The sequence below is a fragment of the Mustela putorius genome, unplaced genomic scaffold (assembly GCF_011764305.1).
Source record: "Mustela putorius furo isolate JIRA1106 unplaced genomic scaffold, ASM1176430v1.1 tig00537227_pilon_pilon_pilon, whole genome shotgun sequence".
NCBI classification, from domain to species: Eukaryota; Metazoa; Chordata; class Mammalia; order Carnivora; family Mustelidae; genus Mustela; species Mustela putorius.
The window spans coordinates 2,381,059-2,394,497 of NW_025422368.1; the positions used below are offsets into that span (position 1 = coordinate 2,381,059).

General features: G+C 44.0%; 1 protein-coding gene across 2 annotated transcripts; it reads left to right on the plus strand.

Annotated features, from left to right (window-relative positions):
* The first annotated feature begins 829 nt into the window (after positions 1-829).
* Positions 830-8,220, plus strand: ATP5MC2 (ATP synthase membrane subunit c locus 2). Of its 2 annotated transcripts, none has more exons than XM_045073102.1 (5): positions 830-926; positions 4,348-4,441; positions 5,605-5,694; positions 6,228-6,421; positions 7,958-8,220. In XM_045073102.1, the coding sequence occupies exons 2-5, from the start codon at positions 4,379-4,381 to the stop codon at positions 8,070-8,072; spliced, it is 462 nt and encodes a 153-aa protein (XP_044929037.1). In that variant the 5' UTR covers positions 830-926; positions 4,348-4,378; the 3' UTR covers positions 8,073-8,220. The 2 variants fall into 2 exon arrangements, with proteins under 2 accessions (XP_044929037.1, XP_012902319.2); XM_013046865.2 differs by having other exon boundaries at positions 832-926; positions 4,348-4,417.
* The last annotated feature ends 5,219 nt before the right edge of the window (positions 8,221-13,439 follow it).

A 13,439-nucleotide genomic window follows, 5' to 3' on the forward strand; every position in this document is an offset into this window, starting at 1 on the left:
GATGAGGGCCAGGATTCCCCCACCCCCACTGCTTTCCATCCGGAAAAGGAAGAGCCAAAGGGCACGAAGGAGAAGCCGAAGGGCTTCCATGAGAGCACCTCGTGGGAGGACGGCTTATCTCAACTCCCACAGATGGAGTCTGGGCAGGGGCATGCCTGCGGTGACCTCACAACCTCACTACAGGTCCCTGGTGCCCACTATTCCTTGACTGTCTCAGGACTCCGGAGAGAAGGCTTAGTGTCAGGGCGCTTGAGTCACAATCATCATTAGCCCCTATCTTCTGGTTCGGTGATGCTGGTTTCCTCATTCTGGCTGATCACTAGAATAAGAAAGAGAGAGAGGGAAATAAAGGTGAGGCCACCACAGGCAGCTGGGGCATTTTGCTCACTATTCGCCCACTGAACGGGTTTCCAGTCCATAAGGTCAGGGTCCCTGGGCGACAGAAGGCAGGAGTGCCATGACTTTTAATTTTCCTTCTGCTACATTTTGGGCACAGGACCCCCCCCCCCATCTCGATGTATGTTATTTAACACTGAATTTCTGGTGTGGGAGGGGTTGGGAGGTTGGGGTTGGCAATGTGACTGCACATGCTGGGAAAGGGTACACGATCCCAAACGCTGAGCCGACCAAACCGCAGGCCACGTTACGGATCGGTTTACACTGGAAGGTCGTCCTCATTTCTGCACAGGGTCGGCTCAGCCTGAAGTTTCTCCTCTCAAACACCAGGTGGAGCAACTGGCCGAATGCCGCCACAAAGCTGGTAGGCGGCGCTATTGCGCCTGGGCCGACCCTCAACGTTGCAATCACTCTATCCTTGGCAGAGCGTCTCGTTGGTCCGGGCCGCGCATGCGCTGAGCCTCCCTTTTGCTCTTCCCGCCCCCCTCGACCCTCCCCCGCCCTCTCTGTCTCCTCGGCCCTGGGAGCAGGTAAGGCTTTGGGCCCTCGCGCCCGCGATGCGCCGCGCACGCGCGCGGAACACCCTACCTCGCACGAGTCCTTTGAGGCCCTTACCTTGCCTGCGCCCACCCTGGTCCTCACGCCCTCCCATGTTCCTGGTATTCCCGCGCCTTAGGGCTGCCCCTTCCGCGTGCCTGTGACCTCCAACCGCGCGGGCCTGGCGCCATCTTGGATGTCTCGTGGGAGGAGGGAGGGAAGAGCGCTCTGGAGCTGGCGAAAGTCAAATCCCAGAACGCTCTTTTCACCTGTTCCACGCGGTTCCTGCAGAGGTTCTTTTCTCCCTCTTGTCTATTCAGAGTTGTTACAAACCCCGTACTCTCCCTTCCTGTTTCAGTTTTTTCTTCTTATCCTGACTCGTTGTCTCCTTATCGGGCAACCTCCAGACTTGGCCTCAGGACCTCAGCTGCCTCAAGCAGTGGAGATCGCTGATAGTCTTTTAAAAGTAATCGTGGACATGATAGAACAAAGCCAAAACACCCTCTCCATTCAAACCGTGGCCTAGGAGAGCTGTGGCAGAGAAGAGAAACCAGTTTCTTTGGAACCATTGGTTGTCTTGCAATACCGTTCTCTTCCTCCATCCAAGAGAAGTTGGAAAAAACGGAAGTGGTGGGCTAATAGCAAGGTTTTCTATTAAAGGCAGCAGGCCTGAAAGAGACGTGGGGGGCCCATCGGTGGTCTTCTCCTGCCAGCTTTTCTGTCAAGGGTATACTGAGTCCCCAGACTCTCCTCTTGTGAGGGAAAAGAAGGTTTAAGGAAAGGTGTAGTTAAGTCAACAGCCCTCTCTAACTCTGACTGATCACGGAAGAATAAAACTGTGATGATTTAGGCCCACTGATTCTGGATGATGCTGTTGTCTGGAGTGTTGTAGGCTAACAACTGCAGACTTGCCGCGGTTAGGTGACCAGTGGAGACATCAGCACTTAATGCAGTCTCCCGTAATTGCCACCCTTTGTTGTGGGTTTGTTACATGTCAGCACCACATTAAACTCTACATGTTACTTAATTTACGCCCCACAACTATGTTCTGTATGATGATGTTGAAGTGTAATTGCCTTAGGGGGAAAACAGATAGTATTTATTTACTTATTTATTTATTACATTTTAAGCAAACTCTACACCCAAGGTGGGGATCGAACTCAAAATCCAGGAGTTGTATGCCATACAGATAGTCAGCCAGGTGCCTAGTGCTCTTTTTTTTTTTTAATTTTTTATTTTTTATTAACATATAATGTATTATTAGTCCCAGGGGTACAGGTCTGTGAATCGCCACAGACCTCACCATAGCACATACCCTCCCCAGTGTCCATAACCCTCCCCAGTGTCCATAACCCACCCACCCTCTCCCTGTCCCCCTTCCCCCAGCAACCCTGTTTGTTTTGTGAGATTAAGAGTCTCCTATGGTTTGTCTCCCTCCTGATCCCATCTTGTTTCATTTTTTCCTTCCCTATTCCCCAACCCCCCCACGTCAACCTCTCAAATTCTTCATATCAGGAAGATCATATAATTGTCTTTCTCTGATTGACTTACTTCGCTCAGCATAATACCCTATAATTCCATTCACGTGGTTGTAAAAGGCAAGATTTCATTTCTTTTGATGGCTGCATAGTATTCCATTGTATATATATACACATTTCCTTTATCCATTCATCTGTTGATGGACATTTAGATTCTCTACAGAGTTTGGCTCTCTCTCTCTTTTTATTTTTTTCTTTTAAAGATTTTATTTATTAGAGCGTGGGTGGGGAGTGAGAGGAAGAGGAAAAGAATCTCAAGCAGACTCATCCCTGAGCTCAGAGCCCCTTGTGGGGCTCAGTCCCATGACCCTGAGATACTGACTTGAACCCAGACCAAGAGTGGAGCACTCAACTGACTGATTCACCCAGCACCCCACCCCCAGTCCTCCTTTTTTTTAAGCTTTAGAGAAATTTTGGATTTTGACCAAAGAAAACCTTTATAGTCTGCCGCAAAATTGGGTTAGAGTTATGTATGGGCAGTTGGAGACAGGACAAGAGTTGAAGCCACCGATTAATCTAAAAGTGACTGATTCTGGATTCAGAAGGGTATGTGGAAAAATTTTGAGTACAACTCATTTAAGGAAGTGTTATTTAACAGGTTTTAAGTAACCCCTGAGTATTTCAACCTGTAGCATATTAGGAAGCATTAACTTAAGTGTGAGGAAATGTCAAGTCCTGACTCTACCACTACCATCGTTAGTGGTTTTAAGACCTTGCTCTCAGTGTACCTGACAATCACTTGAGAAGCTTGTTTGAAGTAATAGGACACTTGGCCTTATACCCAGAGATCATGATCAGGACAGTCTAAAGTGGGACCTGAGTATGCAAAATTTTTCGAATATGCATTTATTTTATTTGGTTTTTTTGAATATGCATTTTTAATATATAGATCATCCCTACCCTCAAGTAACTAGTTCTTTGGGCCTCTCAGGGAAATCTTTCTGTAGGTCTTTAACTCAACCACTCTTCTCTTAAATAACTTCATTTCTGCAAACTTAGGGAATCTGTAGGGTGTCAGCATTGTTTTAGATCTCAAGCATACAAAATTGAATGCCACTTGGGTGGTGGTGAAAATGAATACTTTAACAATCATGGCTAACTAGGATAATGGGAGGATTCCTCACTGATCTGCCTCACTCTGTTAATTAATGTAGGAAATTGAAGTGTTTTGAGGAACCCAATAACTTCCAGGTAACTAGGTTCAGTAAAAAGAGATTGGAGATCCTTCAACAAACAACTCTTAAGAGTCTTTAAAGGGCAACTGTTTCAATCTTGGACAATGAAATCTTAGAAGAGTTCCTTTTGTTTTGTGTTTGTTTTTTTTGGTTTTTCTTTCTTTCTTTCTTTCTTTTTTTTTTTTTTAATTTATTTGACAGACAGATCACAAGTAGGCAGACAGGCAGGCAGAGAGGAGAAAGCAGGCTCCCTGCTGAGCAGAGAGCCCGATGCAGATCTTGATCCCAGGACCCTGGGATCATGACCCGAGCAGAAGAGAGAGGCTTTAACCCACTGGGCCACCCAAGCGCCCCTAGAAGAGTTCCTTTTGAATAGAAACTGAGGAAGACTTAGGCTGAGGACACAGGAACTTCTCTGGAGACACCAACTTACAAGCTGTGGAAATGAATACAGGTCTTAAAGTTGAGACCAAGTGGCTACTTGTACAGACTAGTGGGAGTCACTTGATTATAAGGAAATCTTAGAAACTGTGTGGAGGAAATCTTGACTTTAAGGTTTTGATTGCATCTCTGCTGATGACTTGAGGTCATTCACTCTGCTCTCTGGGCCATTTAAATTTTCCAGAGCACCTTTTCTGCTAATTAAGATCTCCTTTGATGAATAAGGACAACGTTTACAATTCTACTTCTGTAATTTTCAGCTCTCCTGCCACAGCCCCTCATTCCCTGAAAATGTACGCCTGTGCAAAGTTCGTCTCCACCCCGTTCTTGGTGAGTGCCTGCCTTTCTGGAACAGTTAAGTAAGGGGATCTTGTTTCTTCCTTGCCACACCTTGGTCTTCACAGTTGGGCTGGGGGAAGGTCCTTTGCGATGTTAGCCTGACAACAGAGAGTGAATGCTTACTAGACACCTCCCGTCTCAGATCCCTTGGAAGCCAGTTAAATCTCTTCATCCAACCATATTAGAAGAGTGAAAATGAGAATCTAGGCTAAGATCGGGTTATTTCTATCCTAAAACTGTGTTCCTGTAAACTGGAACCCAACTGTATAGGATCTTTCCCTGAGTGTTAGAGAGCCATAGTCCTGAGTTCCCTCCGGAGCTGAAATTTGAATGGCAAGTTAAATCACATGTAAATACACATTGGAAAAAACATATGATTCAAAAGCAACAGAGTGGAAGAAATTGTGGATTATTTTTTTAAAAAAGATTTACTATTTATTTTAGAGGGAAAGAGAGAGAAAACAAGTGGGAGGGACAGAGGAAGAGGGAGAGAGAATCTCAACTTTCCACAAGTGTGGAGCCTAATGCAGGGATCATGACTTGAGCTGAAAACAAAAGTTGGATGCTTAACTGGCTGTACCACCCAGGCATCCCAGACATTACAGATTATTAGATGGTGGAGGCAACCGGTTCATACATCCATAAGTGAAAAGGGGTGGCACTATTCATGGGTACCATTGATGGATGGAACACTGGGTATACTAATTGTGTGCATAATCTCTTTTACTTCTCACATCAATCCTGAGTTACCGCCTTCCAGTTTGATAGATGAGAAGGCAGGTTTAGAAAGATTTAAGTTACTTGTCCTAAGATCACAAGGCTGAAATAGAGCTTAGATTAGAATCTGGATCTCTCTGACTAAAACTGGCTGGTAACCACCAGGTTGTCTGCTTTTGCTTGGAGTTAGTCAGAAAGGGCTATAAAACGGGGTAAATTTTGAACACAATGGCAATACCTTGTGGTCTGAAAGGAAGTAGGTTTCTTCCCTTAAAATAGAGGAGAAGCCTGAGAAGCAAGAGAACTCGAATGGTTCTTTGTTTGCTGAATGTAAAAGAATGATCCAAGATTCTGATTTACCCTCAAGTGAATGAATGGGGCATCCATGTGACAACTTGGGATGGTTCCGAAACTTCTCCGCAACTTCCTTGACTCTCTTGCCTATGTGTTGTTCCCTCTAGGTCAGGAGCACCTCTCAGCTGTTGAGCCGATCTCTGTCTGCAGTGGTGCTAAAACCACCCGAGACACTGACAGATGAGGCACCTTATAAGGTCAGATTGGGCCTGTGGTTTTCGGGGTGAAGGGTGAAAAGGGCTACCTGGCAGCGCCAGTAGGGGGAGTGCTGAGGACAATCATCACAGACGAAGTTAATGAAGGAATGAGGCCACTGGCTTTAGGTGAAGGTGGAAGACAGTTGATACCACATATGATTAGTGTTCCAGCTTTTGCTGCTGGCAGCACATGCTCATGTGTGTTGCTGCTGACTACCATTACCTGACCTAATTTACTGACTTCAGCTGGTGGCATTTGATCCCGATGATTTCAGGGCACCAAGAACAGGCTGCGGTTTAAGTCTTACCCTTTTAGACCATACCTGAATCTTGAAGGTATTTGATGTTCACCTCTTGCATCAAAAAGTTCTGCTTGGCAACATTTTAGGGTATTTTCCAGGGAATAAAAAGTTTTTGTTTGGAGGAGAAGCCATAGAATGTCATAGCATAAAGGGCTTACATGGCACAAAGTTACCAAAGCAAAAAAGGGGATTTCTTAAAATCTTTATCTTTTACTGGCATCTTCTTCACAGGGCCTCAGCATCTTGGCAGCCCCACGTCCCCTGACCTCACTTATTCCCAGCCGAAGCTTCCAAACCAGCGCCATTTCAAGGGACATCGATACAGCAGCCAAGTTCATTGGGGCTGGGGCTGCCACGGTAGGGGTGGCTGGTTCTGGGGCTGGAATTGGGACTGTGTTTGGGAGCCTCATCATTGGTTATGCCAGGTAAGATGGGCCCTCCATTGGCTCTCATATGTTTCCAGAGGTATGGGCAGAAATACCTGGGGATGTTGAGGCATACCGTCCTATACAGTAGCCACCTGTGGTTATTTGAATTTAAATTTTTATTAACTAGGGATTCCTGGTTGGCTTAGTTGATAGGGCTTGTGGCTCTTGGTGTCATGAGTTTGAGCCCCATGTTGGATTTAGAGATTATTTAAAATAAATATTTAAGTAACTAACAGTACATAAAGTTTAAATTTTGTGTATTTATAATGTGGCTAGATAGCCACATGTGTCCAGTGGCTACCATATTGGAAAATTCCATTCAAAAGCTTTGGTTTAGAGCCGAAGTCAGCAAACCAAAGCAGGCGGGCCATACCTGGGCTACCCCTTGGTCTTTGTATAACTGAGCTAACAATGGATCTTAATCCTTAAAGTGTCATGAAAAAAAGCGGGCCACAGACACCATATGTGACCCATAACAGCTACAATATTTACTGTCTGGCTCTTTACAGAGAAAGTTGGCTACCACTGGTCTAGCGCCTCAAGTCAGCATCGTGGCTTGGTTGCTGCTTTTCCCCTATCCCTGGGAATTCCCCCCTACCCCCACCCCATCACTCCTGGGAAAACTGCCTTTGCAGTCAGCCCCACAGCTTTCTGACACTGGGGACTATTTGGTCTCCACCAACTCTGGGCAACTCACGTTAAAACTAAATTAATCCTCTAGAGACCTGCAAGTTCTCTTAATGCCTTTGAGGAAATAGGTTTGTTTTTTAGGATTTATATGAAATAAGCCTGTGTTCACAATTCTTTTGGAAGTTGGTGTTACTTTACCTAGTTGATCAAGGCTTCCAGAGGGGACCGAATAAGGGAAATAGAAATTATATATTGACTTCCAAAATTGGGAGTTTTTAATCCCATTTTGTTTCTAAACCCCACAGACCATTTGTAGCTTCTTAAAGCCCCAGATCTTTGACTTGAAATGAAAGAAAGTAGTTTGTCCCCCTGGCTCCCTTGTCCTCTGGAATGGGGTTTTTCTAGTTGGGGTCCATAAAGTCCTAGGGTTTTGAAGTATGCCCAGAGACCATCTTAAAGAATGAAAGGAGACCAGTCAAGCCTTTAAAATCCCCAACTTTTTTACCATTGTGATTTGGTTTTTACACATTTTGTATTTTGGGGTTCTGCTGCTTCCAGTTTCAAAACACAGACTCTGTCACTGTGGATACCTCTTCCATTCTGGTTGGAGCCTAGGTAGTTAAATGTCCAGGCCCGGAGGTCTTAAGTTATGCTATGGGTGATCCACTGGAGGAGGAGGTAATGGGTCTTGTTACAGAATTTTGGATTGTCCGCTGCTGTCATTCAGTCTCTGTAGAGCCCTTGATATATCAGGCAAGAATTGGGGCATGGTGACGTCGCCCCGAGAGACGCATTGCCTAAGATGAGCTTGAGGAGATGAGTTTTCCCTGAGCCCACCTTTGGTGTTTGTCTTTTTCTTTGTGTGGACTAGAAATTCAGTCTTTTCTCCTCCCCTTCTCCCAGGAATCCCTCTCTGAAGCAACAGCTCTTCTCCTACGCCATTCTGGGCTTTGCCCTCTCGGAGGCCATGGGGCTCTTTTGCCTGATGGTGGCCTTTCTCATCCTCTTCGCCATGTGAAGGAGCCGTCTCCACCTCCCATAGGTCTTTCTCCCGTGTCTCGTCTGCCCTGTATAATCCTTTTCCTATACCTCCCCAGGCAGCCTGGGGAAAGTGGTTGGCTCAGGGTTTGACAGAGGGAAGACAAATAAATACTGTATTAATAAGAGCTTTCTTGTGTCTCCTGTGTATATTTGTTCTCCACGGTTGGCTGAGTGCCTTGGTGAAAGTATAAGGCCTGGTGGGTGGTGACAGTTCTAAACTCAGCATGAGTGTGGGGTCACTTGTTCTTCATGCTCTGTGTCAGGAAAGCTTTATTCAAATTAGCAATCATTTTTAATAATTTTCACCTGGGATGGCCTGTTACCTTGGAGAATTGAGTCCATAGAAACAAACAGGACTGGCTTAAAATTTTGATGAATGGCTATTTTCCCTGCTACTCTCCTGGCTCAGGCCTTCATTGCCATCCACTTGGCCTACTGCAATAAACTTTTAACAGGCCTCGCCTCCAGTCTCCTCCTTCTAGCATTTACTTCTATCTACCACTGCCAGATTAATCCTTAAGTATGAGACAAGTTTTGTCATTTACCAATTCAAACACAGTCTGACCTCAGCTTTCTCAGATTTTATCTTTTATTGTTCCCATACACCATACACTCTACCCAAAGTGGTATTGTCATTTTTCAAATATTTTCCCTCTTTCCTGTCCTTATCTTCAGGCCTTGCCCTTTGGCCATCTCTGCTTTCTTTTTCTGAATCTTTGCACACTTTCCTCTTTTGCAAACTCCCTCTTATCTTTAAAGACTGAGTTTAGGGGTGCCTGGGTGGCTGAGTCAGTTAAACAGCTGCCTTCGGCTCAGGTCATGATCTCAGGGTCCTGGGATTGAACCCCACGTCAGGCTCCTTGCCCAACAGGGAGTCTGCTTCTCCCTCTGCCCTTACCCCTGCTCATGCTCTCACTGTCTTGCTCTCTCTCTCAAATAAGTATTTTCTTAAAAAAAAGTTTAAATGCTAACTCTTCATTACGAAACTTTCATCTGTTTTCCATCTACCATCAGCCAAATGAGCACTAACCAAAATAAAGGACTATAGAGTATGTTGTATCCTTTATAATGCTTATGGTCTATGATAAATTGTGGATTTGTATGCATGTATATGTTTTTTATCTTCCAAGTTAGACTCAGTTCCTTGAAGCGACTATGTCATGTTCATTTTTGTATCCCTAGAAGTATCTAAATGATGCATCTCAGCAATATCTTTGTCACTCTTTATATTTAATTATCTAAACCACCCACCTTCACAAGTGAGGAAACCAAGAGTTTGAAATGTCAAAGGATTTCCTCAGAAACACTGACTAGCTAAGCTGGAGCTAGAGTAAGGATCATATCTTGTAGCCAGGGTGTAAGAATACCATACTGCTGGTGCACTTGGTTGGCTCAGTGGGTTGGGGCCTCTGCCTTCGGCTCAGGTCATGATCCCAGGTCCCTGGGATCGAGCCCCGAATCGGACTCTCTGCTTGGCAGGGAGCCTGCTTCCTCCTCTCTCTCTGCCTGCCTCTCTGCCTACTTGTGCTGTCTGTCCGATAAAAAAATAAAATCTTTAAAAAAAAAAATACCATACTGCTGGTCTTGTGGGATTCTCCCCAAGCCATGTTGCCAGTTACTTATCCCAAGCAAGAGGAAAGGGCAGAATAAGCAAAGATAAACCTTTTCCCTTAAAAATTTCTGAAGAGGGGGGCACCTGGGTGGCTCAGTGGGTTGAGCCTCTGCCTTCGGCTCAGGTCATGATCCCAGGGTCCTGGGATCGAGCCCCACATCGGGCTCTCTGCTCTGCAGGGAGCCTGCTTCCTCCTCTCTCTCTGCTTGCCTCTCTGCCTACTTGTGATCTCTGTCAGATAAATTAAAAAAAAATCTTAAAAAAAAAAAAATTTCTGAAGAGGGACTTTGGACAGTGGGGTTAATATAAAAGTGAAGAATTATATTTTCTAATGGCTAGATACACTTAAAATAAGCCTTATCCTACACATGCTTGAAGTAAACTGGGTTAAAGTCCTTACCTGATAATGTGAATGACTATAAAATTAAAGCCCAGTGCAGACTTAACTCCAGAGTAAACTAATCCTCAGGAAGCAGGTCACCCAAAATCGTTCATCCCTGTCCTTTTGCTAGATCAAGGGTTGAGAGGGATCCTATCCACAGCTTGCTTCCAGATTGCTCTACTATGCCCAACTAAGTGTATTCTGGGCCATAGGGCTCCAAGTGGAGCTTTCACTAGAATAGCTCCTCCAGCTCAGAGTGGGTGGAAGGTATGTACATATTTTGAGAGAGGGAACAGACTCTATTCCTCGACTATGGTCTCTTAGATTTGTATCTCTGGTAGGGCCTCTGCTGCCCATCTCCTTTCCGAGTCATCAGGTATCTGTTTTTTTCTCTTGGCCCTTTCTTTGGGATATATTCTAGCTAGCCCCTTATCAACTTAGGTGCTTGGGGAGAGCACAGCTTAGTGGCCCACGTGTTTTTGTTCTCTCTGAGGTAAATGATGAGATGGTGCTGCAAGGAGCTTGGAAGCAACTTCAGGAGGAGTCCAGGCAACCTCTTCGTTTCAAGCCCCAGGAGATAGTTATTGGCAACCCAGGTTGCTAACAACTTAGGAAGAGAAGTGCTATGTTTTAGTAGAGGGTCCAAGAGCAAATTTTCTGAAGCGCTTTCCAACTTTAATAATATGTAATGAAAGCTTTCTACTGTCCTTGTAGTTTTAGAAAGAGACCATGTTTGAAGTCAGATTTATTTATTTATTTTTTTTTTAAGTTGAGTAGACCACAGTGTTACATTAGTTTCAGGTATATCAGGAGATGTTCTAATCGCTCTTCCACCACTGGCCACTGTGATACTGGGCAGATCACTGACCAGTAACTTTCTAGGCCCTCTGTTTGTCCCCATCTACTAAATAGGAATAATAATCTTCATCACAGGAATTAATGTGCATACACACAGAGGCCCTTTGAGTGTTTGGAAAGGATGGTGCCATCAAAATTCAATATATTGATTATAATTTGCTTTCTCATTCATGGAGCTCACAGCATATTATAGCCATTTTGTAGATGGCTTCTCCCTTTTTTATGGTTGGCATGGAAAAGGGAACTGACCATCCAAAATTTATAAATTCTAGCCATAAAACATGTGAGAGAGAACCCAAGGATGCTGAAGGCAGTGAGGCTTGCTTCCCTCTTACTCCTGTTTTTTCAAAAGTCAGTTGTGTTTCTTCAGAACCAGGGGAGGAGTGCCATTCTAATTAGAGGAAAATGATGTCCTTTGGAAATAATCTAAATGTTAAACAGCAGTAATGAGTAACCCTGTTACAGGCTCCCTTTCAGGATGGATCTATTAGTTTGAGGCTTTCTCAGGTCATCCAGATGAGAAATATGTTTAGGAACAACACTGGTAATTTAGCTTAAGTTGGTGTCCGGGCACTTAGAGGCTGCTCTGTGTCTTTACATCCTTTCAAGAGAAATGAGATGAAGGAATATTCAAGCTGAATTCTGAAATAGAAAAGGGAAGAGGATAGCGTCACTCTGGTAAGTAGAGGATATTGTCCTCATCCTCTAAGTTGTGAGCAATTAAACTTTGTCTTTATTGAGTTGTATCTAAAATTATGCATTTTCCAACATGTATTCTTAGGACACACTCTTGGACAGCTTGGTGTTCTCACTGATGAGAAAAACTTAAAACGCAAGATTTTTTAGTCCCCAGGCATTCCTTAAAATGTTTTTAGTTTTGAAACATTCATCTCAAGGCAGTGTGAGTGTTAGTAAGTACATTGTGATCAAATTAGCTACCGTAGAAATGGCAGAAGACATGATGGATAGAATACCAGGATGAGGTCAGGCCTCTCATCTCAAATGCTTGGCTTCTCTTACTGTAATAAGTGTAAATGGTTACTTAGAGATAGTTTGTTCCCAGTTCCTTCCTCCCCTTACCCCATAAGAGATCTCTGATCTTTTGAATAAGTGTGGTGGTAGGCAGATTTTTTTTAATGACTCCCCTAAATGTGTCCTACTCTAATCCCCAGAACCTTTGGATTTGATGGGATATGATGGGTGTGATTTTGTTACATTACATGGCACAGTTGACAAGATAGGGAGATTATCTGTGGGGGCCTGATCTAATCCCAGGAACCCTTAAAAGCAAAGAGCTTTCTAAGGGTGGTGGCAGAAAGATAAATGAGAGATTTGAAAGGAGGATTCAGTGTTCCATTGCTGGCTTTGGAGATGTAGGGGACCAGATACAAGGACTGGAAAGTGGCCTCTGAGAACCAGAATTGACCCCCCAAAACAGCAACCAGCAAGGAAATGAGGACCTATGTCCTGCAACTGCAAGGAACTGAATTCTCCCAATGGTATGAATGAGCTTGGAAGTGAATTCTTCCTCAGAACCTCTAAATAAAATTCTAGCACGCAGGGTGCCTGGATGGTTCTGTCAGTTAAGCATCCAACCCTTGATACCAGCTCAGGTCTTGATCTCCGGGTCATGAGTTCAAGCCCTACATTGGGCTCCGTGCTGAATGTGGAGCCTACATAAGGGGAAAAAAAAAAGACTAGCCCAGTCAACACCTGCCTTGACTTTGGCTTTGTGAGATCCTAAGCAGAGAACACAAGTTTCCTGGATTTATGATACAGAATAGTAAGGTGATAAATGGGTGTTGTTTTAAACCACTAAGTTTGTAATAATTTATTATGTAGTGTAGAAAGTTTATACAATGTTTAAATCTGCAAAAGAAGTAACATTTCATCTGACTCTTAATGCTGAAAAGGAACTCCAGAAGTTGACTTATCTGGCCCTCTGCCTCTTAACTTCATTGAATTTAATGTACCTCAGGAAGGCTAAAGAAGGAAAGACCTTTAAACAAAAATTATATGGCATAATATTTTTCTATAGCTATTTAATTTGTATGAAGTAGATGTATTTTCTTGTTTTAACAGATGAAAAAAACTAAGCCTCAGATTCAAGAGTGATGCCTTGTCCTTAAAGTTATCTAGGTAGGAAGTGATAAAACCAAATAGAAACCCACAACCAAAGTTGCTTGCATTCTATCACATCACAAGGTATAGGGACCACAATATCATTGGTGGAGAGGTAAAACAAATGTAGATAGTTATTTAGACTTCTCAGTGAAGGTGATTGATCTGTTTTTCTTACAGTTACCATCCCTGTTGTTAACTTGCTGGTAGGTAACATTTTTGCCTCCCCCGGATTCATTTTACCCCACTGCCTATTTCCTGGGTTTCTGGGCAGGCTCAGTTTAGTTGGCTCAGCTCTGCCTTCAAGATGGGTATTTTTAACCACTGTGGATTAGAGCCTTCCAGGAATTATGTAGCTGCTTTTACAGAAA

Coding starts and splice junctions, on each gene's coding strand:
- ATP5MC2 (XM_045073102.1), top strand. CDS start 4,379: ATGTACGCCTGTGCAAAGTTCGTCTCCACCCCGTTCTTGGTGAGTGCC. Junction 4,442..5,604: donor GTGCCTGCCTTTCTGGAACA/GTTAAGTAAGGG, acceptor TGTTCCCTCTAG/GTCAGGAGCACCTCTCAGCT. Junction 6,422..7,957: donor CTCATCATTGGTTATGCCAG/GTAAGATGGGCC, acceptor CCCTTCTCCCAG/GAATCCCTCTCTGAAGCAAC.